Source organism: Cardiocondyla obscurior, linkage group LG21, assembly GCF_019399895.1.
Source record: "Cardiocondyla obscurior isolate alpha-2009 linkage group LG21, Cobs3.1, whole genome shotgun sequence".
Taxonomy (NCBI): Eukaryota; Metazoa; Arthropoda; class Insecta; order Hymenoptera; family Formicidae; genus Cardiocondyla; species Cardiocondyla obscurior.
Window position 1 is genome coordinate 2,057,404 of NC_091884.1, and position 27,866 is coordinate 2,085,269.

The window sequence follows — 27,866 nt, forward strand, 5'->3', positions numbered from 1 at the left end:
CCGAGCGCATCGTGCCGGTATGATTGTGGGAACAAAGAGTTTACTCCAACTGTTATTAGCTGTTAACTTCAACCTATCCTATCATTAAACGCATGGAAAAAGAATATAGGTGAACATTGATCGATCGCTCGGCCGCTTTAAGTTCGATTAGATCAACGTACCGTCGAACAATCTTGTCTTTCTCTTTCGACAGAACTGCATTTATAAAATTTTTAAGTGGCTCTTGAACTCTTCTTAATTTTTTTCTTTTTCTATTTTTTTGTCTCTATTCAAAATTTATTGTATTTAAAATAAAAATTCTACCTATCGTTGTATAAAAAAAAAAAAATACTTTTGTCATATTCAGATGCATTTTATCTTAACATTATTTACACAAAAATTATCACGATGAAGAATTATTTTTGCTCCTAAAAGATTACTTAATAATCATTGTTTTAGAAACTATATCGCGTACGTCACAAAAATGTAATCGTGACTTTATTAAAATTAACGAAGCATCCTGAATTAATACCTCTTATACAATCTTACAGAATGATGGCGTAAGTTATTCTCGTTACTTGCTATGTCAATCAATTATCGCCTGTCGTCTTTTTCCATTAAATCCATCCTTTTGATTCCCGCATAACGGGCCGGATTTGGTTCGCGTTAAAGAAAATGAAAGAAAGTGCGAAATTGCCCTCCCACGTTTATTGCTTTCTTCTCGTGAATCAATGCGCGGGATCTCGGGGCTCTTAATTATTCGAACTAATTATGACTGAGGTCTCGATCGGAAACATCTTTCTGGGTCCTTGTAGCGAAGGGTGGGATGAGTCCGCAGCCTGGTGGGGACCTTTTCTATATAATCGACGGTAAAGGTGCCTGTCTCTTCATATCCTAACAGTGACCACGTTTCTTTAACCACCGTCTTTCAAGTCTTATCCATTGTTTTTTCCAAGAGACAAGTGATACAAAGGTGAGTGCCATAAATCCGGGCAACATCCGGACGGATTAAAAATCTATGATACCTCGGGAAGTTCGAGTTTTCACGTTGGAAAATAAGATACTCGACCGATTTAATGTGACGACGAAAAATGCATAACGTGCATATTATAAAAATACAGATAAGACAAATTTATATTTTCTTCTTCGCCGAAAGCGTCGAAAATGGAGCTAGGTAACATTTAATTCAAAACTTTTAAATCTAATTCGTAATTAAAACTCATTGAGTACTTTTCATATTTGCTAATTGAGATTAAAAAATACTTTTTGTAACTAGTACGTAGAGGATAGATTTTCAACGTTAAAAATTTTTATTTTTCCACTTCCCTAAATATGATAGAATGTAATAAATTAATTGTAAGTAATGTAAAAAGATTGATAGAATTTCGGTGAAAGTGATATCATTCAGAGAAAGGAGGAGAGAGTGTATTGTATTATATATAGCATAATTAACATTAATTGAAAAAAATAAAAAAATAAAAAATACTGTTAAACTTGTAACAATTCGCGCGTATGAGATAACAAATTTTACAAATTGTAAAGATAATGTCTGTAGAAAAAAAAAATTCTTTATTATCTTTCAAAGTCATTACTTGATCATTGTTTTCCTACACTCACCGGAGAAACTTCCAATCGATATCAATATTAATGACGGATCACGTAACGAATGGATAATTAACGGTATTGACATCCACGCATAAAAAAAAAAAAAAAAAACTGTTTTGTGACTTTGTTAGACGAGACACTCCCTAAGAGAAACTTCTGCCTGATGGAAAAGAACAGCGTGTGTCGGTGAAATGAAATCGCGTACCTGTATGTCAACGGCGTAATATACAAAACTCTCACCGACTGTCGCAGAGCGATCGTAATAAGCCGATGAATTCGTGATATCTCGCTATCTAAATCAATATTTAAATAACTATCCCGCCGATTAACATACGAAAATTGTTCAACGATTTATCTATTAAATTTAATAATAATCTTTCTACTAGCTACACGCGGACCTGCTGAATCGGCTAAACGAATAATAAAAAAAAAAATTGTAAATTAGAAAATTATAAGCTACGCTCGTCTTCGCTTTATTATCCGTAATAATAATCTTTCTACTATCGTGTGATAGATGATGCTGGTGCCGCTGGCCATAGTGCTTCTCGCGGCGTTCGTTAACGCTGAGCCGGCGATCAATGAAGCTCGACCGCACAGTAACCGACCTGGAAGATTCTTGTCTCTTCCGATACCGCAGAAGTGCTCGAATCGTAAGTACTTTCTAAAATCCGGAAAAATACCTGAATCATGATCCGCCGCGTACCACGGGAAAAAATAACGACGGATCGCGCGGACGACGTGTTTAGTCTTAATTTCACGCGATTTTCATTCGACTTTCGTTGAATTTAATTCCGTACCGTTAACGAGCGCGATATGAGAAGACTGAGAAAATTTATCTCCGATACCATTAGATTGCGTGAGCCAGAAGCATTAAATCAAAGTAATTCGTCCATTAATAATTTCTTATTACGATTTATGAAAGCATGGAAATAATCTTAATTTATTCGAGGGCTTAATAAATTTAATTAGCCGCTCTCGCTTTCGTAATCGAGATGACAACTTCGTGATATCTCGTATACAATGGTCTCGCGCTATTACGCAAATACGGAGCAAGTAGTTAAACGGTTTAATTACGCGTGTCAACCGGTTTTCAACCCGGTGGAAGGGAAAAGCACCACGGAATTGGTAGCAACGGCGATGCGCCTGGCTCACGAAAGCCGTCCGGGGGCCTACCTTGATTAGATCACCCGCGCGTAAAACTCCCGTAAAACAAGAAAACGCAAGGCGGACTTTCATCGCCGCACAGCTCGCAGAAGGGGCAATCGTGCGTCTCGGGATGCGCGGCACCGTCGCGCCGTCTCTCAAAGGAATCGAGGTTACAATGCTGATACACGCCGAGAAGACGGAGGGGGGCGAGGGAAGGCCCCCGGTCGCGCAATTTCACGAGCTACGAGTTTACTTTTAAAAGCAGACGCAGCCTCTCTCGGCTCTTGTGCAAGCCACGCGCCCCGGGTATTCACTTTTGATCACCGTGAGTAGGTGGTACCGGCTTGCGTCCACTTGTTACCACCAACAGGTTCCCGATAATACTGCATCGCGAACTTTCCTGGCGATTCTTTATCTTGTCCGACGTACACTTTCTCGACGCCACTCGATCAAAGCCCCCGGCCGTGCCTCGTCCGAGGCACGGCCGCTTTTTTTTAAAAAAGAATTGACTTAATTTCGCGGAAAAAAAAATACTTCTCTCAAAATACGGACACGTTTCGCCGACGTATGAAATATATTTTTGCGATTTAAAAAGAATTGATATCTTACTGCAACGGAATAATAATTATGAAGTAACGCGGTTGTACTGGATTTTTTTTTCTTTCTTTAAAGAAACAAAGAACACGGACGATGTAATGTATGTATGTGTTTCCGCGAATAATATTTTATATCGCCTTAACGTATCTCCGATGCAACAAATATCTACTACTATTTTGCTACCGAATGATTGCGACAATCTGCTTTCTACTCGTTTAAGTAGCAATCTCCTCGACTAATGGTATTCCAATTCACTCTTGCGGCGTATAGTTCACAAAATGATCGCTTGTAACGCAATACTAATGTTAAGCACCACTGAATTACCATTGCCTTCGGTCAGACGATTTCCGTAAGGATGTCCCAACATTGTTGTACGCGTCGGATTAATTCAGTAAGATCTTCATTAATGACGTCACGAGGCAAGGACACCGACGGTTATTCGAATGGTAATGCGCTCGCCTATCTCTCGCAAATTATTAACGCCGCTGGTCTACACCCGCAAAAAAAAAAAACAAACAAAATAAAAACGATTCATTGAAATAATGACCAATTAAAAATGACCGATTAACGTCGAAGCAAGTAAAAAAAAGAAGACGGCGCTAAAAAGAATCACGCTGGACGACCTTGATTGATCATTACCGATCGGTAATTCGCCGTGCCTTCCTGCGTTACGTAATCGCGCTTGTATAACGCGGATAAAGAGAAAGAAAGTTTTATTTAATTCATTAGCGCGAGCGAGGATTGTACCGAATGAAAACGGGACGCTCGCGCCGCGCCGTCCGCGCGAAAGGTTTCCCTCCGAAGGAAGCGAAACCGAGCGGAGTGTGCAGGAATGTGGAGCAACGCGCGCGCGAAGTCAAAGTGCAACGCGGAGACAGGGAGGAATACGGAATTTCCAAATGGTCGCATTTCTACGGTATTTAATAACGTGAGAGGCACGGATAGACCGTGGGAGTGAATCGGCTTTGCCGCAATGGTGCAACGTAATGATGTTCGGATACGACCACAATCACCTAACAACCTAATGATTGCATGCTCGCTCCCCTGGAATGTCCGATCGCAGGCAGGATGGCAGGATAGAGCTCGCCGACCGAGTCAATAGTAATCAGATGTAGCGTGATCTTCGCGCTCGCGTCAAGAAAAAGTAACGTAATAAGCGTGTCAATGCAGGTGCACGCGCGCCAAAGAATGCGCGGGAACGTGATAAAGAAACCCCATAGTTGCCTGCGCGACGTGCAGGGAAAAAAAAGAAAAGAAAAAGGAACGCGGGAACGCTTGAGATAGGACGCGCGAGTCATTGTCACGTATGTACAATGAATTTTGTGATAACGTTCTAAGAACTCTGCCGTAGGTGAACTTTACGTTGTACGCGGCAGACTTACGCGCGCAGAAAAAAAAGAAAAAAAAAAGTTAATGTATATTTAACATCGGCAAAAAGATATAAACACACGAGTAAGAATTTTATCTGCATTTGTATCATCGGATAAGACTCGCGCCGTTACATCGTCGGAGGCCCGCTCGTATATCCGCGGATAACGAATGTAGATCGCGCCGTCGGATCCTTTCGCCTCTCCGTCCGTTTAGATAAAGAATTAACCGAGTATTGTAATAAATTTTTATAAACCCACGGGAATATCGCGGAGAGCCCGTCGGTGCGATACGCCGGAACGCGCGGGGTGTGCGCGGCACGTCTTGTACTGTTAAAGCGAGCGGTAATGACACGCTCGTTGAGTAACACGTGAACAAGTATCGGCCGTGGATATTATATAATACTCATCGGCCTATTAAACCGGTGTCCGACGGTGCTATTACGATGAAGATACGCGATTAAGCGTCCGCATGCTTTGCCACATTACTCTCGCGCATATTGTAATTACAGTCGAGGATGTTAGACGCGGTAATTTTATACAATTTTCGAATTTTCCTGTCGAGCCGTAGCGCGAAGTGAAAATCTGCCTCGCTGCGCGTCAAATCGCCGATACGTGTGGTCTGTAAAGCATTGTAATATATTGCCGCGCGTAGAGAAAAATAGTAAAGATAGGCTTTGCGAGCTATACTTATTCCATGATCTCTTGTTAACGAGAACACGTAATAACGCGCCGATGATATTTGACGGATAGCAGTCTCGTACTTGAAGGATAGCCTTTTTATTTCACGCGCCGGAACGCGTGACTTGAATTTATTATGCAGCGATGAAATATCTTTGATAATGAAATTGATAATAACTGTAATATACAATTAATTAAATAATATTCTGCGCAGCTTTCGCAAGCTGCCACTTGTTCCTTTCGTGGTAACGATTTTTTATTCCGCTGTAAGTGACTTCATGACGGACTCAAAAGCGTGATAAGGACAATTTCGCAAGTATCGAATTGAAAAAAATAAAATAAAATAATAAAATTAAAAAAAATCGAGGCAGACAATCGCGTAAGGTTAATAGACGTATTATACCGCCGTTAATCACAATTACGTAACACGGCTGACGCCGAATAAAAGACCGTCGCTAACAAATCGCCGTTAAATCGCCTTATGACAGTGCGGTTGACCGATCAGCTGTTGCAATCTTACTTGTGAGGTTGACTGACTGACAACTCTACAAAAGGCCGGCGCTACATCGCCACGAAAATGTCAGGAACTGCTTGCGAAATCGGACAACAACACTCTGCGGAGGATTATCCCTCCGCGTGTTGTTTGCGAGTGTAAAGTCAACCAGATATAATTCGCAAAAAAAAAAAAAAATAAAATAAAGAAAGATAAAATGTATTTTTTTAATACAGCTACGCGCTTCCACGGACGTTACAATAATTTTTCTGCGACAACGAAATTTTTATAGAAGAAAAATATCAGACTCGAACAGCGCGCCGCTGTAATATTCTTGAATGGTAATCGTCAATTTGTTTGCGAATATCAAACGCTCGTTTCGCGAAACCGAAAGGGAAGAATCTGGGGAAAACCGTTATCCCCGGTGCGAGACAAGCCGTGTCGGGACCCATTGACCCGCCGTGCAAAGAGAAAAAGTTTCACCTTCGCCTGGCAGCTCGTGCGGAGAGCCACGAGTTTCCTTTTCCTTCGCCTCCGTGCTCGGAACGTGTTGTTTATTCACGACTCGTCGTCGCCGACCCACTGATCTCGTTCGCGATCGAGAAACTGCCTCCCGTCGAATTCCCTCGTAAAACAGCACGTTCGATTAAAACGAAAGAAAGACTCTGCCGTTATTATAATTACTTTACTATTTTTGTACTTCGGCGAAACGAAAGTGTAATTCTGCGACAAATAATCGATCACGCTACATAAGAAATTTCCCTACGTCGTATCGATTTTATTTTTAATTTAATAATTTGTTATCATTATGTGTTGAATATTATTCATATTTTATTTTTTTATTTTTTTAAAAATAATAAGAATAAATGCAAGTGTCTGTCTTTCTTTTTAATTATCATTATTATTCTTTTTGTGCTTCAAAGAAATGGCACTTTCGAACATTTACCTATTTTTATCGCGACGCGACGCGCTTCGTCAAAGAAGATGACGCGTTATTTCCAAGAGTTTGCGAGTCTCGCGATTTCAAGCGCGGCAAAAAATACATACGATTAGTATCCGCTTGCGTGACAATTAGCAGAGATCGGCTGCGATTGTAGCAACATCCGCATTTTACCCGAGGAGCGCGCTCATTAATGTACATACTCGCTTTATTATGTCACTCATTAAGCGACGCACTCGTCTAGAGCGTTTCTATTACGAGGCGCAGCGTCAATTAAGCGCCTGATATTTTATCCTCCGAAAAGTCGATTTGTTCATCAAGATTAGATGTATCTGGCGATAATGCCGGAAGTGAATCGCGTTGTCGAAATACATAGACGCTCTGTCACATTGCTAAATCAGCTTTCTCCATCCGTCCAAATGGATGGAGTGTGTAGCCGAGAAAAATATATTTTCTGTCGCAGAAAATAATGCAATTTACTTCCAGCCGCTGGAAATGACTTTGATCGATAAGCGAGCGAGATCGATCGATATTTTTTTTTTTCTTTTCTAGCCTTAGTATCTCAAAGTAGCGTGTATTATATACCGAATTCAAACGTAGAATTTTAATTATCATCTATCACAAATTAATCTTTATCTGCCACACAAAAATAGAAAGTCGCGGCATTACATAAGGCGAAAGTTCTAATAAAGCATTTTACATTTGACCTTTTCGTACGATTTTTCTAGTAATTTGAAAATTTGTTGCGGTCTTAAAAAATTTTGTAGCACGAGCTTTTAATTAAAATGAGTTTAGCGAGAACAATTTTAATGCTTCCGTAACGGGAAATTGGAAAAAGGATTTTCGATAAAATTTCAATAATCTTTAGCCCTTACGGATTTTCGTTGATCCGTTATTAGACCGATGCTTACATGTTGCTTCAGCATTAGCGTCGCGTTAGAGAATCTGCGCTATAATCCTTGGCGGACAAAAGCTCGCACGATTAAAGCGATTACTGTCGCGAGTTCCTTGACACAAACGTGTGAGACGCGCCAGGGGCATAAATGTTTAATCGATGCTGATATAACGATCGTAAATTGCGATTGTCCGACAGGAGGTGAACGTTTTTTTCGTTCGATGCACGCGGATGCGCCGTTGTCGTTGCGTGCGAGCGAAGGAAAAGAAATTCCCCACATTTAATGATGATATAATCACGCATACTCATTTTCCATGTACCGTTCTTTTAATAATACGCATTTAATATCACATAATGCTGGCATGACAATGAAGCGCATGACATTTTTATAAATCTGAATCTAAAATCTCTGTCATTAATGTAAGAAAAAAAAAAAATAAAAATAAAATATGATATACAAACTTATTCTTATAAATTCTTGTAAATGTAAAAATTTGTTATTTTATTAATTTAACTAAATAGAATATTTATGTAATTGTATCGATTTGTGTTTCATCCCGTTGATGACACGCGAAGCCAGCGGTCGTATTGATGCAATATATCACAAGATTAAACATAGATTATCGATTTGGCCGAGAACAGCCAGGTGGCGATACGACAGTGTAAACGCACGTGCGGGATGTTTTATAATATTTACGTGTCGATTTCCGCTTAATGCAATCGCGATGCATAACTCGCGTCAGCTCCACACGCGGTGGCACGTTTTTCTATTTAACACGCTGAACTGACCTCACGCGACTTCGATCAATGGAAGCGTAAGTTACTTTTTAAATACGATCGCGACTTTCGCGGTGAGCTCCCGCCTGTGCAGCGTTTTTCATTTTCTACGCAAATTTTTTCACGCTTCTGTCATAAGTTCTTTTTCTTTCTTTTTCTTTTTAAAGATATTATTGACTTCGACAACTCTACGTATTTCGACATCCGCATATTTCCAGTTCCTTCACTTCTTTTCAAACTCGAGAAGTCATCAAGCAACTATTGGACATTTCGAAGCAATATTTACGCGCGATATGAATTTATTGTAACCGTGAATCGTTAATCAGAGCGTTCGCGTTACGAAACGTTTGATTCGATTCAGGTCCCGTATATCAAACGCAGGCAGAGCGACGCGGCTGGGATATAAAATCCTTATCTACCATAGACGCGAAGTTCTGCGTTAAATTTATACTGACAACGGGAATCACGACTTTGTCCTATGTCGTAAATCTTGACAGGCAGTCTCTTCTTCCTCGATACGCGCAATACAATTGCCTCCGCGGCAGCGGCGGTCTTCGAATTGAGCAGCGGGGATGCCTGACACGGCTTATCCGCGGAGAAAACTTTGTTCAAAGACATTCCAATTAAAACTTAACCTATTGCTTTTTCCGGCAAAAGGCGCCGGGTAACGTCGCCTTTTGTGATTTATTAGTTTATCAGAAATGGCAACAGTCCGCCGGGCTTCGAGGATAATTATTAGAAATCGATATTCGTTCGCGGGAAAAATTGTCGCCTTGCTGCCTGCGCGGAAAACTGTAATGTCACGGAGATAATGTAAGCCCGGCATGTGAAAAATCGCAATCGCCGCTGTCAACCTTTGACATTAGCACGTTTAATCTCACGTGAAATAGTAGGCAAAATCATCAATCGGCTGAAAACATACGTGGGCAAGGACACACGAGTAGTAAAATATAAAGGGCGCCTGACGATCGGTGATAAAGCCGACTCGTTCCTCGTTTTATTCAAATTTGATGGGTATCTCTTACATCACGGCGCGCATAACGCGCGTGTAATAAATTTCAATTAACATACAAGCGCCCTGGCCGCCGCCGACGAGTTACCGAAAATAAAGACGACCGCGGGCTTCGCAAATCCATTCGTTTAATTTAATTAGCATTAAAAATTAATTATATACTTTGTACGTATACGTTGCTCGTCTAAATCGTAAAAAAAAAAAAAGAAGGTCGCGTCGCATTGTAATGCGTGGCCACAAATATTACGAAATATTTACCGAAACGTTAAATGCTGACCATTCGTTTAATTTATCCGGTTCCGACAAGTTAAAAGTGTCCTGTCGTTCGTTCGAATATTCTTTCGGCCTGATAAATTGTAGATTAAAATATTTAGAGCTTTCCGAAATTTTTCACGACTCCTACTCGAACCTTTTGTTGCCCGAGACATGTTTGAGAAAAAAAGAAAAAGAGAGAGACCAAGAGAGCGGGGAGGGGAAGGAAAAATGGAAGAAGCGAGAAAGAAGATGCTTCTCGTAACGCAGCCCAATGATACGTATGCACATATACGTTTCGTAATGCGGCGTTAGGCGCTCATAATGAGACACACGTCGTAAATTGTCGACGGGGAGAGGCATACCTGCATAAATACCGGGAAAAAGTGTAAGACTGTTGACATTTAAAGCGGATGATAATGACGCGCTGCCGCTAACATCGCTGCCGATTACAGATTCCCTGCCCGTGGAATAAAATAACGTGTGCTTGCTTTAGCGGTCCCGGCCGCGACGCTGAACGAAACCGTGCGTCCCGTGCATTGGTAGCGTTTAGTAGAAAACACGAAGAGCTCTCTGAGAACGTAGTTGCGAAACGTACGAGAGAAATAGCACAGCCGCGTTAGATAGCGGCATAGACAAATGCTACACATGAAATCGTGGAGTCTTTTAATTGAGTTAGTAAGCCTTTTTTATTTTTTTCTTTTTTCTTTTTCTTTTTTTTCTTTTTTTTTTTCTTCTATAACACAAGTTATGAAAGAAGACATTATAGTAGTAACTTAACTGCCAGTTTTCTAAATTTATGGAAAATACATTCTCTCATAAATTGTATTTCTTACTATGCGCGTCGCGTGTTCTGAAGCTAATACTGATCGAGAAATATATTCTTGCTTGTTGTTTTCATTGGCATCCTTTCTTAACATATATTTATCTATGCGCGCAGTTCCTCTGTTCGAAAAGTTGAAACAAAACGAGTTTCTTTTTTTTTTTTTTTTTAAATTAATTAATTACACGAAGTACAATTTACGCTGCAAACGCGTGGCGTTAATAAAGCTGTGCATTAAAACGCGGTGTATAAAAAAAAAAAAAATTGATATATCGTTACGTATAATTAGTAAAATAATTTAAGTATAACAGAACGTTAATAGCTAATGAGAAATTGAAAAGAACATTTTTTTTCGTGGGCGATCTTTCGACCTTTCAAGCGAATAGAATCGTTTTTTTTTTTTTTTTTTATTGTCAAGTGGAACCGGCCGACTTTAGTCGCCATCAGACAAGTTCTTAGTCGCGGGAAGCTTAGTTAGATCCACGGATTACCCTATCGCAACAACTGTTTGACCCCTGAACTATTAACCGCCGGTTAAATCGTGAATCTGTTAACAGGAAAGAAAGGCGCGATTGCGAGGCTTGATATAATCATCGATTTACCATTCTTTCTGCGAAACCGCGAGTGACACTTCCATGAATAATGCGACGATAATAGGGAAGCTAATACTCTTTACATTTATAGACACGATACAATGCTACTTCAGTTTCTTATCCAACTCTCGAATCTCTCGCCTTCTGTCGAGGAATAGAAATAACGTGCGCGATGTATTGCAAACTGGCAGTAATTAAAGAAAAAGAAAAAAAAAGAAAAAAAAAAGGAAAAAAAATGTAGTTAGAGGATTAGAGTATTAAGATCTGAATTTTATGTAATAAAACGCTTTGCAGGACCGAAGCAGTTTAACTTCCGAGGGCATAACTACTTCTACAGCGGGCACGTGCCGGCTCATGCCAATCAGAAAGTGGACTGGCTAGACGCTAGAAACATTTGCAGGGAATACTGCATGGATCTCATTTCGATGGAAACCCAAGAGGAGAACAATATGGTCTTCAGGCTCATCCAGCAGAGTAAGTACTTAATTTATTCTCGCGACGAATGGACATGAAACGCGCCGACGTGTACCCTTGCGTCATCCCTTTATGAATCATTCCTACTGCTCGACATTGTTAATTAGAGATCAATGCAGTGATCGAAGGATAGAGCGGTTTATTTTTATGGTAAAAAAAAAAAAGGGAACGCGGAGTGAGATCATTCTTAAGCACAATTTCGTAGAAAAAAAAAAAAAAAAAAATTACCGGCGTTATAAAAAAGTTTTTCTTTAATTTATATATATTGCTTTATTAAATCTAATCGAATTAAATTCCCTCGCCGTTTATTCGTTTTTAGACACGATTGTAATTATCGTATTTCATTTATTTAGTAAAATATACTATTGAGATATTTTCTTTTACGTTTCCCGATCGATGACGAGCGGCGAGGCGTCGTTTGCAAAATGTTGTAGCTCTCTTATTTATATCCGTAATTTATTAGAGTACGTAGCGTGCCCGATACTAATAAGGAAGTACGAATTCGAGTGGAGAATGGTAAATTTATTCGTCCCTTCGGTGGAACGGGCCTTAGAAAGTTTTCACACGGAATACAACCGCGGTGACGATGGTAGCGAGTCGTAAATATCGACACCGGCACAAATTTTTACCGCGGCAACTTTCATCCACGCGATAGTCATTCGGCAGTATTTCGAAACAAGTGCCTCGACGTGGAACATCACCGTGTCTTCGATTCGGATGATTAACGACGATGCCTTCCCTTTATTCTCTCATTCTCTTTATTACGACCTTTCGGCTACAGCGCGGTGCGTTTAAAGGCATTTGTAAGCCGAAAGTGCAATTAACAAAAGAAAAAAAAAAAAAGATCTTAGCTGTAACTAGCTGCTTTTACTTTTATTACTTTTTTACGTTATTAGATATTTAATTAAACTTGACCGATTGTACCAAATAATTTTAAATAGTTGTTAACATACATATTCTAAAGTATGTATGTTCTAAAGTTGTGAAAAATATTTCTGTTCCGTTTTATAATTTTTTAATTAGGTCAGAAAAAAAAAAAAAATTAAAAAATTTATTTAGCTCGAAGAAATTGTGCGCGCGTTGTTTTTTTTTTAAAGATTTTAATTCGCACACGTTATTAGGTTCGGATAGTAGTTAATTATAATAATTTCTTTGTGATGAATTATTATTAAGTGACGGCCGGTTCACTTACCTTTGTATCTTCCGGTTAGGTTAGGTTTTTGTCCGTCCGTCCGTCCATCCTTCCTTCCTTCCTTCCTTCCTTCTGGCGTAGTTTCCGGATTATCCAGACGTCATGTAGCACTTTAAATCCCTTGGCACTATTTTACACTACTCTGCTCTTTTTTTTTTAAATTACTGTCACTGTCACTAACACTTTCACTCGCGAGACGAACGACCGAAAGAACGACGGTGGGTTATCGCGGCGATTTACGATTAAAACAAAGAAGCGCGACGAGCGATCATCTGTTCCGTCGTACAAAGTCCCGATATTCGTAGCGATGCTCACTTCTTCCTGGTCTTCGTCGAGTCGTCCTCGAGTTCGAAACAAGTTACCGGCCACGATGTAAAGCGTCGCCTTTTGATTCTTCGCTCGATTCTCGTCCGGCGACAACGAACGAGATCCAGAACTCGCGCCGAGCAACGAACGAGACGAGCCGCGATTATTAAACCTTCCCCGCGCACTTGATCGTCCTTAAGTTCCTCAAAAAGTCACTTGCTCGAAGCTGGAACGAGAATCCCGGCCGCGAACGACAAAGACGGACGACGTGCGGATCTCTCACTCTGAAGATGGTGTGATCGCCGGAATCTGCCGAAGAAAATTGTAATGGGAGCTCCAGTCCGAAAATATCCGATGCAATTGCCGCGCAATTCACGCCGGACGCTCCGTACGGTGCTGCACCCGCCACATAACTTTGTCGTTCCGAAGCACTTTTTTCGACGCACGAAACCGAGCCAGAACGATGAGTTGAATGACGGAAAAGTACAGAATATGATCGCTCGCTCCCGGCTCGACGTCGTCGACGCTTGTTCGCTCGCGAGACTGTCCTATCCGCGGTCAAAAATACGCGTAATTGCGGAGCGATTAGCGACACGTCCGCACGCCCGAAGTTCCGCAACTAGACTGAAGTGACCATTAGATTTCGGCCCTTAGATAGAAAGAGAGGACCGCGTAAAAAGAGTGAGACAGATAGAGTCGATCGTCAACTGATCGTTGTCCTGCTCGCGCGATATTCTCGAAACCCGCCTACCTCAACGCCGAGTCGGCTAAAAAAACAAAACGTAAACAGATGTTCTCGGAGCTCGAAGCGTCTTCTCCTAAAAAATAATCGACGCTCGAGCATGTTTATTCACGCTTCCGAGATTACGTTCAAGCTTAGATCGCCGTTACAAATCGCCTCTTCGAGCAAGCTCCAAAAATGATCTAATAATCTAATAATCGAATAAATTTCCTTTTCGTAAAAATGTATTTCTTAATAAAAAAAAATCGCACGCGGTAAAATGAACATCTGACGTCACTCTCACTTTGCACGAGGCGGGAATAATTAAAACAGCTAACTCACGCGTAACGCCAATATTTTTTTTTCTTTTAGACAGGAAACTCACGTAAATTATTTAATTTATTATTTAAATTGAAAAATAAATTAATTAGAAATTTAATTCATCGAGGAGCCAGGAAAATTAAACCGCAATGTCAATCGTAATCGCACGAATTGTAAATCGAATAGGCACCGCTTACGAATAGATACAAATTACCGGGACGTTCGTCAGATTTCACTGTCGCCTTTAGCCGCAATTATCTTAATCGCGATGATACCTGCTCATCACGAGCGATATTCATCACGACGAGGAATCGTGGGAGATGAGTCGGTGAGTGTAACGACAGTTTTCAAGGTAATGCGGGGGTCTTGAAGTGGGTTGAGGCTATAGAGACTCGTCTTTTTATATAACATCGTGCTGTGCATAAATCTCTTTGCAAGTCTGGCGAAAGTAAGATAACACCGAATTGATTTCGCTCGAAAACGCCGCGTGATCGGTCTTCCCGTTTAATCACGCGGCCGTAAAGTTATTCCACCCGGCGCGTACACCTCGAATCGCTGTTTAGGTTTAGGTTTCTCTATAATCATCACTTTCCGATAAGAAATTATAAGTCCGCGACACTCATCAGTCCGGGTTTTTAAATAGCAATGAACATTACGAAAGGATGTACTTAATTTCGAATCTCATATTTAATAATCGCGCGCGCCCATCTGTTAAATTATTTAGAGTTTATTTCAACGACGCAGATCTTCTGATAGGGAAAGCCTAAGCTTTCGGAAATAAAATTGTCAACTTAACGACTGCTAGATTTTGTCGAAAATATTCTTTAGACACTCTCGCTTCGCAAATCGATTCTCATACGAAATTTCTTTTTCCTTTTCTCAGACGACGTTCCTTACATTTGGACGTCCGGACGCCTCTGCGACTTCAAGGGCTGCGAGAACCGGCGTGACCTCGAGCCCAAGGCCCTGCACGGCTGGTTCTGGTCGGCGAATCGCGAGAAGATGGCACCCACCAACCAGGCACCGATTGGTTGGAGCTTCAATCCGTGGTCGCAAACCGGCCACAAGAAGGTCAGGCAGCCGGACAATGCGGAGTATGACATCAACGGCACCAACGAATCCTGCCTGTCGGTCTTGAACAACGTTTACAGCGACGGCATTGCCTGGCACGACGTTGCGTGCTACCATGAGAAACCGTTCGTCTGCGAGGACTCCGAGGAGTTGCTCAACTACGTGGCCAGCACCAACCGCGGTATTCGCCTCTAAAGCGATCGCGGTCAACCCGACACCTACGTGGTGATCATGCGATCGTTCATCAGCGTCATATCAGCACTCACCTTTCCTTCTATACTTCCCGTCGCAGTGCCGACGAGACACGTGCCAAACAGAGACGCGAGATTTCCACGTGGCGATTTTTTTTAATCCTCGAATGATCACAGAAAAAAAACCTTCGCGAATGTGACGTAACGGAAAAGAAGTTTTGTGATTTTTTTTTTCATTTCTTTCTTTCTTTCTTTCTTTTTTTTTTAACTAAAATAAATTTGTAATTTAGAATGCGAAAGATTTTTATAATTATATGTTACATATGATGCAACACTGCGATATTTTAATCTTTTTCTTTTTGTCTTTTTTTCTTTTTTTTTTTTTAATAAGTGTTATTTGAAATCATAAGAGATCGTTTCATAATTTGTACATCTTTCTGGCGCTTTTATTAATTCATACTGTCATACCGGTGTGAATTTCCATGACGTGATCAGCGAAAAATGATTTACGATACTCTGTAAAAAAATAAAAATGAGCAATTGGTGGAATATCATGCGCTTATATAAAATGTTTGTTAAATAAAAGCAAAAATATAGAACGAACAAATTTGTGCGAATAATTCATACCAAGTTTTTTATTGTATAGCGACTTTCAATTGAAATTTATTCGATACTGTGAATTTACTGTACTATATTTGAATAGAAGTAATAATATAAATTTTCTACAAATGTATTTATGAAAGTTCAATATAAAAAGAAAATGCATTGTTTGATCATTGAGCAAACGTGTCTCGTCGCTGCGTTTTTTTTTTTTTTTTTTGCACTCATCGTATCGAAGAAACTCAATAATAATTATATATATATATTTTTTTTTTAATTTGTAATCACAGTATCCGCTAAAGAGAGTAATTAATTGTGTACATGTATTTATTGAGATATATATTTTGGCTGGCAGTCTCTGTACATTTATGAATAAACGTTAATCTTACGTGAATCATGTATTATTTAATATAAAATTTTTCAGCAATTTTCAAACCTAAAGAATACAAATTTCAATAGCGATTATTTATCTATTAGTTAATCTATTAAATATTAAATACATAGGTCGAGCCTGAGATTGTAATTCTGTATTCGCAGATGCGAATCTTCGAAGACTGTACCATCGCGGCAAATCGTAAGATCTTACCTGATAAAATTTACCTGAGGTTGTAAGTAGTCTCCGTATCGTCGGTAAAAAATCTTCGTATGATCAACCAAGTAGTTCTAAATAAAGTTCTTGCACCATAACGACAAATACATATTTATAAAATATAAAAAAAATATAATATCCAATAATTATAAATCTCGTAAAATTATAAATATAATATTATCAATTCGCTATTAAATTTTAGAAGTAATGGAAACGTTTATTAAATAAATCTCGGTGTTAAATTTTTTTTTTTGATACAGTTTTAGTTTTCAGGATATAAAATGTAATAATTTTGTTTTTTTAAATAAAATTTTTAGTGAATTAAAAATATTCAGTCGTCGATAAACGAACTTCGCTCACTTACGGTATTCAATGCACCTTGTTGAATTGGCTGGCGATAACGTAGTACGCATACACAAGGTAGATCTCTACTTTTCGCTGTCTTCCTTTCAAAAGATGCGCAAGATTCTCGAGGTAGTAAGAGTAACGCGATCGTTCATGTCGATAAAATTAAGATAACAATCAGATATAATGATATAATAATAAATCAAGCTTACTCGGTTGTAAAAAAATATTTATGCAATATTCACATAGTAATAAAGATGCATAAATAAATAAAATAGAAAATAAATTAACTTTTCGTTACTATTAAAATTAATAAATTAATATTTTTTCTTATCCTTTATTTTATTTTTAAATTTCTATTAAAAGAGATTTAAAAAATAATAATTGAGCGAAGAAAGGGAAAGAATGGTTTGTAGGAGAGAGTCGTATGATATTTAAAGATCTTTATTTCAACAGTAACAAATAGACACATATTCTTTTACAACCGTTACTGTTGAGATGCAGATGTTTAAAGTCGACGAGTTTTTATTTCTTTTTTTTTTTTTTTTTTCTTTTCTTTTCTCGTATCGCTAAAAGTATTATTTTTATAATTTGCATTTCTCTTTCTTTAAGACTTACGAGATTAAATTCTCTTTTCGTTTGGTCATAGGTATAAAAAGATAATGTCAATTAAATCTTTTAAATACCATTGTATTTTTCTTCTGCCGCGGCGAATGTGTGTACAGAAAATTACTATGCGAATTATCTAAGCGAGGATTCATAGTTATCACGCGTTTTTGTACAGTACAATGTATAATTATTGTCATCATATACATATTATTTTATGTATGACAATAATTATAAGAATAATAATTAATTCATTGATAATGGTGATAATGATAAATGGTGAAGAATGACAATGGCGACGTTTTAATGAACAATGACGAATGACGTTTCGATGAGGACAATTAATATTAAACGCTGAAACTTGAAAGTTTCTCATCATCTCTCGCACGCGCACACGCACGCTTCTTACTTTTTCTTTTCTCTTTTTTATTTGTCTCTCCTTTACTAGTTTCACCTCTTTGGCTTGTGTACAGTTTTGACTGTTCGTATATAAATTATTAATTATTATTTTATTATTATATCAATTGTATATTCATGCAGTCCATCTTGCGCGTCTTTGGACATTATCGTTATCGCGATTATGCATCTCGGAGTGCTCGTAGAACAGAAGTCGCGCCCGTCACTTATTTGCCCGAGCATATTTACACGGAAAGTATTCGCGGATTTTGTATTCAATCGTCTCCGCGGACACACGCCTTTCGACGATTCCTTTTGATTAATTAGTAAACCGATTAATTTGTTAATTCAAATTCATATACTCGCGTACTCGACTCGGGTAACTTTTGCGATCAATTATAGCGATCGCGGCTTTTTTTTTCTTTTTTTTTTACTTTTTTTTTTTTAATTTATTTATTACGTAACGTCGCATACAGAAAGTTAATAAAACCAATGGTAACTCGTTCGTAAACGTAAGGTGTCTGTCTTTGCGATAGCTATATTTCCCGCCCGTAATAGCCTTACGTTGCGTTAGATTAATTAGAACGATATGACGTTTATCTAATGTTTCGCACGCGCTCGCAAAACTAATGTAAGTTTAGTGCTAATAATAATACGGCCGTCGCGGGCTAATAATGAAATTTCAGAAAATATCTCAAGCGAACGTCAGTCTCGCCGAAATTGTCGACCGTCGCAGGTGTTGCCCGGGGTCGCAGGTGCGTCTGCGATGCGGTGGCGCGCCTTCGCCGTATTAAGCGAGCTAATTAAAAATAAAACAAAACGACCAACAGACAGACCAGGAGGTTCCTCCGCGAGCGGAGGACACGCGGCGAAGGACAAGGCCCTCCACTTTCATCAATAAATAATAATGACAATGTAACACGTACGATATAAAATTTAATCGCGGCTCGCACTTTTCAGTCGATCGCTTAATCACTCAATCACTCAATCGAAGATCGCGTAGTCAGGAAACTTAAAAAAAAAAAAAAAAATCGTTACGATAAAATTACGCACCACTTTCCGCTGGACCCGTTATGTATCGCTTCAATTATTTAACATCCACTTAAAAGGAAAAAAAATATATATAAATATATATAATATTAAAATTGAACATAATATTTCACACGTCGTTTCTTCGCACATTTTCGGCCTACTTTGTACACAACTCACACATTCTTTTGGTAATTAAATAATAATAACATATTCTATATAATACAATAAATTAGTTGTTAAATTAATATGCAATCGTTTCGATTCACGTACGCCGATACATAACAGATTCGTGAGCACTCTCGCTTCGGATGAAGCGAAAAAAGAAAACTCAACGCACTTGATTTATTGGCTTATTTTGTCAACAAAACTACCGTAAAAAAAAAGAAGAAAAAAAAAAATTAGCGGTCGGCGAAGAGAGAAGAGTTTGCCTACGGAACGACTCCGTGTCAAATAAATTTAGAGAAAGTTCTCTCTTTAGCTTTGAGACAGATATACATACATATTATAATCGACAGCGACATACCGTAATTCTTCCGGCAATATATTTAATTAAATACGCATCACAGAAACTAAAGTAGGAACGATTACGATACGTACGATATGGAATTAAGCTAATGAGTTTAATCATTGCGCTTCATCGCAGACTTTTACGATCTTCGATCGCTCGATCGCTACGAACGAACATATAATAATCGCGCACGCCACTTTGATTTAAATATTAACACACGTATGGACGCATACACATACGGGGGAAAAAAAAAAAGAACTTATACGCGCTTGGGCGGAATGCGCTCTCCGCCCTTTTAAAAATAAAACAAAAACAAAACAGAAGATAGCGGACCTGAACTCGAGCTTTCGGGCGCGGATCGAGTGCCAGAGCGTAAATTAAAGTCCAGATAGCTTCGAGCGAGATGCTGTTTCCCGGTGTTGTTTTTCTCGTTTCTTTCAGGCTCACTGGACATCCGGATCGAAATCCGATGACGCTTTTGGAAAGGTGACAGATGTGTGACGATAAGAAAATTTGATTCCAAAAAGGACTTTGAGGCTTGTTCGTTAAAACCGGCGCATGACGAGAGCAAAAGAAGCCTTGATATCGTTTGAATGCCGAAAATTAAGTTTCGAGTTCCCTTTTTTTTTTTTTTTGGTATTAATACGATGTCGTAATGCCGATGTAATAGCAATCTCTCTGCTCATTCGAGTTTGTCTTCCCGCAGTTTTAATCACGCCGTTTTTAAGTGTCATGGTTGAAAACATTATTGAACGTCATAATTCGAGGTAATTAGAGGATATTTAATAATCCTTAAGCTATAAGAAATTAATTACACAGTGTCGAGTGCGAGCAGAATAATCTATAGTGATTGATCAATTTCTCATGGATTAAAACTTACTGCACTTATTTAAGACCCAACTTTATACTTTCAATAATCCTTATTTTAGAAGAAAATAATTGGATAAGTCTCTCGTTCGTATACTATAATGACATAACTTAATCTTTCAACACAAAAAAAAAAAGAAAAAAGAAAAAAAAAGGGAAACCTGTTCAATTCTTTTTTCCAAATTCTACGAGACAAAAAATTAATCAGAATTTTATTTTTAAAATGTTGGAAAATTGAGTTTAGGTATAGGCATTACGCGGATCATTTACGCGAGGGATTTTGAACGGCGTATAATTTATTCCCACGTTCGGGTTACGAGCATGTGTAAATAATTATACGGCGCAGCACGTGCTCTTTGGCATCGTCATTTAACCCGGCGATGGATTAATAAAATGGAAATTCATACGTTATAAATGCTGTATGAAGTCTCTAAATTATATATTTCCCCGTTGGATGTTAATGGCCAACGAATCGACACCTGTTCGATTTTCCTGGGAAAAGCAACTCTTTTTGGCTGGGGCTGTATTTCACGATGCATAAATTATCGTTAACAACGATGGTAATTAATGGAAGCTCGAATCGATCGAGCATTATGAAAGGCTCGGACCACTTCAAAAGAACTCGAATCGTTGCTGCATTCACGAAGCAAATCGAATTAAATATTTAACGAGTCTGTATACATAACGAAAATCACGTTTGATTTATTGGCACAAACTTAATAACTTTACTTTGCATATAATAATTTATATTTACGTAACAATAGAAACAAAAGGTTTATTGACTTACTGACAAATATGTGCACAAAAGATAAAAATCTTAATTTGCACGTAATTTGTTCGACAAGATAATGAGAAAGTTATTTCTCCGAGTATTAATAAATGACGAAAATTAATTACTTGTTTCCCAGCCTTTTTCATTATTTTGTTATGTCCGAAAATCGTACGTATTTAAATCAAATGAATAAAAATTTATAAAAAAAGGGGAAAAAAAATCATCTTTTCTTTCGCGCTGTAATAAAGAGTATATACCTTTTCTTTCTGGCGATTGGGAACACTTGCGGTCTTTTATGCGAGATACTTTCAACCATAATTGTCACATCTAGAATCGTGCACGTGCACGATATGGTCGGCCGTTGGTCGGAACGTCACTTTTGCTCCCCTTTTGCATTCTTCCTCCAAGTACACACTTGTCGTCTGACATAGCCAGCCAGCCAACCAACCATCGAAGCTCTCCTTCGTCTCCTTGACTCTTTGAGCAACCACCTTTCGGGCTCTCTTCAGCATCCTCTTCTGGCTCTCAGTGTTCTTGAATCCTTAAACCTTCATAGACCTCCTCAACCTCACTCCCTCCCTCTTTCTCCCTCTCTCTCTCTTTTCTTTGCGTCACTTTTCTTCAGCGTCATCGGTATCTCGACCTTCTTTTACCGTCTTAAAGCGAGTTACATAGCCGTCGTACTTTAAGCTAAGATCTGGCGTTAGCTGCCTTCGCGGGTACTAATTGACTAGCATCGTTAATTACTCTCGTTTGATCTCTCGCTCGCGCTCGATTCCGCGTCCTCTCGGCGCTCTTTCCGCTTCTCTCCGAGGACTACTTTCTCGCCTTACGTCGGCCCGGACGTGCCGCGCACCGGCACCGAAAGCTACTATCTTTTTCTTGTCGCCACGAAAGAAACGATAGCAATTACCAAGAATATATACTAATAAAAATAATATAATAATATATTACTGTTTCCGCACTAAATCTTATGTATTATTTGGTATCGTATAATAGGGTCATCACACTACGACCAGTGCAACATAAATAAAAATTACATTAGTATTTGATCCTCGTCGAAACAAGAAGGAACCTACCGGGCAGAATTTCCATTTCTTTTCCCCTGAGTTAAACGCGCTACCCTAGATCGCGTAAGTATGGGAAAATAATTTTCGCTCGTCGACTAATTGACGATTTTACATATTTCATCCCGTGGCACTCGCGCAGGGTTCCCTAAAGCCAAGGAAAAAAAAAAAAAAAGAAAAAAAAAGAACCTCTCCCCCCCCAAAAAAAATTACTATTAAAAAGAATCGGGCTTTGTATACGTGGAACAACGCAGCTGGTTCCCTTTTTACGAAAAATAAATATAGGAATCGCGGGATGAAAAGTCGGCGCGGCCCGTACCTACAGATATGATAATACGATCGCTAATTAATTGTCACTCGAGAACACATATGCGAAATCAAATGCAATTTTTCCCCTCCTTCTATTTTCGCGGGAAGTGCAGAAGAAACCTTGGCAATTACGATTAACGAAATTTAACGTACGAGTCGTGCTGAACGGGCGGACTTGGGAAGGGACAAGAAAGGCGCGCATGGCGCTAAGTCGTATTACAAAATAGGCAGTGGCGTCGGGGCCATCTCGACAAACGAACAACCTATACAACTAAATATCAGAGAGACACATACCGCGACGCTATCCAAACTGCTGTGCAGACTTTGGCTGGCGGTGTTCGAACTTTGTTCAGCGTCGCGTTAGCTTCGCGATTTTGGACGTTATCAGTCACTGCGCATTCAACGCAAAATGAACCGTCAGACAAAGTTAGACTTTCCATATTCTGAGGGGAACAAAGACAAGCCTCTTCCGTAACCTCGGGTTACTTTGATACATCACCTTCGCTCTATAATTTTGATAAATAAATATCTGGCTGTATAATGAAACTACTTAAAAAAATCGTTTGCCTTTCGTTATGAATTTACATGTGTACGTATTATTATTCCGTATGAAAAGACTGTTTAATAGGGCTCGAATACGCGGAACGAATCCGTAATTGATTAATTTTGTTGTAAATGGTCAACGTAACGATATTAACGAGTTAGATATATAAATATTCTCTCCCGGTGGAAATCAAACAATCATATTGGCTAAACCTGCGGTGAAAATACCCGTTTAGGCGGCCCATCGAACAGCCGCAAACGAGCGCTGAACACATCAAGGGCCGATGCCGGCCATCGTCGGCACAGTTATCGTTTAGGTCGCATGTCACGCGGGCGGCGCTCGCACGATCTGATTCTGAAGACACGATGACACGATGATACGATGATAAATTAAAGGTGAGGAACATATGTCTCGCGTGTGACTATGTACACTAAGCGTGTGCTCTCCCGACAATGTGCGGCTTTTTATATTCCCTCATTTTTTTTTTTTTTAATATTTTTTTTCCCCCCTTCTCGTCGATTATAGATACAATATGTATATTTGTATATACTTACGACAACGACGCGAAACGACTAGACTGTGACCCGACTCGAACTCTCCTCCTCCTCCTCCTCCTCCTATCTTCTTCTCACTTTTTTTTTTTTTCTCTTTTTCTCTGCTTTGTCCCGCGCCTCTTTTTTTTACTTGCATGAAACAGCTTCCATACACACGCAAAACACACACAGAGTCTCTATGGTATGTACAAGGTATTTACAATGGTGTACAATTAATGCGCGTTAATGATCGCGCGCGCAGGCAGATGCGCCGTCAGGGGGATTTTGCGAGGACGTTAACGAGCGGTCGCTATCGAAAGCGCGGACTAGCGACTGAAAACCGACCGACAAATCGGCCGGGTGTTGTTTTGCCCGTAGGCTTGATCGCCGTTGCATTGCGCATTATTACATCCATCACTTGGAAAGCTCGCAAGAGCTTTCGCGAAAATCACAATTCGCGCGAACAGCGCCGCGCGTCGAAGCGTAAATGCTGCTTGATTTATGTACACAATTGATAGTCCAGTGCTTATCCCGAAATATTATCTTTCTGCAATATTAAATATTATTTCTTTACAATGACACAGTACAACGCTTCGACGGGTGTTACGCTGCGGGAGCGTTTTTTGATTTTCGCAAGCGCCGAGTTTCTTTACCAATATTTTTTTCTTTGCGCAAGATAAATGTGATATAATGACGTGGAAAATATGCAACAGCTATTCCGATGAATTTCTTTTTTTTTACGACTCGACGAATTTGCATTCCTATACTGGCCGATCTATCTGTACGCGATACTAATACATGTCCGAATATCAGCAAATTTTTGTTGCAACTTTTGTGTTGACCGATGGAATTCACGAATCATAAAGAATAATACATAAACTCGATAATAATTGTGCATATTTGTGAAGTATCTGAAAAACGATAGTAATGTCAAATAGTATCAAAAAAAAAAAAAAAAAAAAAAAAGGAAGAAACAAAGAGGTACGAAATAAATGATAATTAATTAAAGATTTCGGAATAACTCGAAATCGTCCGTTATAAAGTCTACTAGATATAATAATGTAAAAAAAAAAGGGGGAGGAAAAAATTATTATGCTTTCTACAAATAATACTTACGTCGTTTTCCATAAATACTTCACAATTATTTGCGCGATTAGCACTATCGAATTGGCGATCAATTAGCTTTTCTTTAGCAAAATTTCTTCGCGGCTAATCATTTGTCTCCATCGAAAGGTCTCTCAGCGGCACGAGCTCTTCATCATCAAGCTCAACACATTCTTCTACGTTTCCGTCCACGTTAACGAATTCGTCTCGCGAGTCGAATGTTTCGAGAGGGGTTTCGAGAGGAACGTCGATGGTTACCAATTTTCTCGACCGCGGTTTTTGTTTCATCATCTTCGTACCTCTCCGTCGCGGTCATTTGTACAATGTTTCATCGACCGCGAAGTATCCATTAAGTCCTCTCGTTTCGTCTTTTACCTCTTCTGTTGCTTTACTCCGCTGTTATCCAATTCTCTCTTTTCTCTCTCTATCGTCATCATCCTTTTTTTTTTTATTATTTCCTTTTCTTTTTCTTCTTCTCGTCACCGAGCAAAGAAATTTCTTCAGCAACGCGACAAAGGACAGCGAGCGTAGTCCATACAGTCGAGTATGATTCTTTGGTTTTTCCGAGGACGACTGCGGCCAGCATTACGCGGAAATAAACGAATGCCATAAAAGAGAATTACTCTTGTTGTATCTTGTTCAGGTTCGGACGGGAAGTGCCCTCTTCCTGAAGGATTTTGCGTTTTTCGGGTGGGTCGATCGACCTCGCTGTAATCGGCTCCGAGTCTTTGGTTTTTTTTTTTTTTCTTCAGAAAATGCGGAAGAATGCGCGACGACGGGATTGAACGACTAGCCTCGCGGATCACGCGATTTCCCTTTTCCCGTAGACAAAGAAGAATACTATATCCGAAACCTTCTCATGCGCTTCCTCGTCGTTCCCCGGAACGACACGCGAAGACATTTTGCTGCGGCCCAGGATGCTCATCATGCAACAATGACGTTTTGTCCCGTTGATGGGAGGAGAACGCGAGTCCGACAGCTTCTTTTTTTCATTTTTTTTTTCTTTTTCTTTTTTTTTCCGAGATTATACCGTTCACAAAATCTCCCGCATTCCGCTGTGATAAAGTAGCCTCGACATTGCGAATTTAAGAAGCTTTTGCGGAATCGCGAAGCGAACGCCAACTACAGTATCGAACAGAAAAGGTGAAACGTATAATGAGAACATTCGCTCACCTTTTTCCTCCTCCAATGCTGACTTCTTTTTTTTTTTCGGAAGCACGTCGCGTTTACCGATCACTACGTTTCCGTTTGAAAAAAAAAAAAAAAAAAAATATTCTTTTTCTTATCTCCGTTAGAATTGTTAATCAATAATATGTTACAATTCCTCGCTCGTTTCTCGCTTCTTCTCGACAAGCGCTCTGTCGCCTCTCTCGACTGTCGCGCGCGAACAGGCCGGCTTGGAAGAAAATATATATACTACGAAACTATTACGCGTTCCTTCTCGCACGGAAGGGAGCCGGAGTCACGTTCTTCGAGTGGAACGACTCCGTAGCTCCCGTACCTTACGGATTCTCTGTTTTCGGTGCTTCGGGAACGATTTAGCTTTAACATGTTATCGAGAGTCCGCGGTACTTGAAAACCTCCCTCGGCGACGCCCGACAATGACAGTCCGTCCCATACTTTTCTTCGCTTCTTCCTCTTCTTCCAGGAGCGATCAGCTTCGCGTTACGTGTGCCTCGGCTGGCCGTACGCGAAGCTGACCTCGCGTCATGGATAGTCCGGGTGCATCAGATTGTACATGATCGCGAAGATCGTGCAGGCGGCATAGACGCCCAAGGCAACCCACCAGAGTAGCTGCTCGTGAAGCCGCTGCTCGAAGTTCTTCAGTACCAAGAGGCCGATCGTTAGGCCCGCCAGGGCGCCCGTCAGATGGGCGACGTACGACACCGGCGGGCCCATCTGCTCCGCGGCGTACCTGTCGTAGATCGCGAAGCCCACATCGGCGCTAGCTGTAATCAGATATTAAAATTTTCATAAGAATATTAAAATTTTCATACGATACATATGATTTTATTACGCTTATTAAAAATTGTTATGCACCATTTTCGAGAAGGTGCTATAAATGCTTCGTTTAATAGTAGCATTTATTAAATTTTGTAAAATAAATTTCGACTTCTACTACTTTTTATTTTTTTTCTTTATTAATTAGAATTTATAACTAACGGATCAGTAGATTAATTTCGACTAAGCAGAATAAAAAAAGAAAAAAGATAATGTTGAAAAGATGATGTTCTTATTGTGTCGTGCTTTCTCTTAAGATTCTTTTCTGGCTGCCTGCCGCCTCGGAAGTATCGATGAAAATGGTGCATAGTAAAGCGATAAGGAGGGCATAAGAGGAACAAGAAAAGAAACAAGAAAGTGAAAGAGACTAGAAGCGAAAAAAGTAAGGATGCCACGAAGAGCCGAGCCGACGGCGAGCTTTGAGAAGCTCTCGAAGTGTCGTCGAGAGAAGAGCTTTCCTGCAGCTTCCTCAGCGACTTTTTTCTACGTCTGCGACTTTCGTCGGTGATTATGTAAGTTCGTTGTGCTCCCGTAAGAAATTTGCCTCTTCGTTAGTTAATGCAGAAATGAGCTTTGTACAGAATTGGATCATCTTTCGCCTTTAGCTTCGAAACCCACTAAATATTTTAGCATCTCTTAGAAATGTTTTTTTAATTTTTTTTTAAATAAGTACCTGAGTGGAAATTTATCTAGCTAATCTGATTTTGCAGTCGGTGGTTAGATCGCGCAGATTGTATCATTTATTTATAGAAACATTAATTTTCTTTAATTGCTAATTTAATCGCAAACATTGAGTAATTTTGTAATTAAGCTTAAAGTTTTCGTTAACGTCAAAAGATATCAACTTAAAACTTATCGAGACAGTTGTAGTTTTGAGCAAGTGTACGAATTCCGATGGTACATCCTTTATATTGTTTTCTTTCTGTTCTAGCTCAAACGCGATCTCTTTACGTCGCTGTTGCCGTTTAACTTGGATAGCAAGGCTGAGTTATACAACTCTTGAAGTAACAAAAGCTGCGGACCCTTTCTGAGCTTTTCCGTCTATCTGCTCTCCTAACTTTATTTTCCCCGGCTGCAATCAGTATATCCACGAGTATATCCATTATATAATATTCCATTGTCGTATCTTTTTCATCATAAGTGATCCTTCATTTCAG

General features: G+C 39.5%; 2 protein-coding genes across 4 annotated transcripts in view; one reads left to right on the forward strand and one right to left on the reverse strand.

Moving 5' to 3' along the window:
• Positions 1–407: 407 nt before the first annotated feature.
• On the forward strand, positions 408–16,430 carry Slf (C-type lectin domain-containing protein slf). Its single transcript, XM_070670585.1, has 4 exons — positions 408–952; positions 2,099–2,234; positions 11,455–11,634; positions 15,058–16,430. Exons 2-4 carry the CDS (start codon positions 2,099–2,101, stop codon positions 15,438–15,440), a joined length of 699 nt encoding a protein of 232 aa, XP_070526686.1. The 5' UTR covers positions 408–952; the 3' UTR covers positions 15,441–16,430.
• A 1,062-nt stretch (positions 16,431–17,492) lies between these two features.
• Stet (stem cell tumor) overlaps positions 17,493–27,866 on the reverse strand; it is a 330,475-nt gene continuing 320,101 nt past the window's right edge. For all 3 annotated transcript variants that reach the window (XM_070670576.1, XM_070670575.1, XM_070670577.1), the window contains one exon: positions 17,493–26,657. In XM_070670576.1, coding sequence (XP_070526677.1) covers positions 26,416–26,657 — 242 coding nt within the window. In that variant the 3' untranslated portion in view covers positions 17,493–26,415. The remainder of the gene's footprint in view (positions 26,658–27,866) is intronic.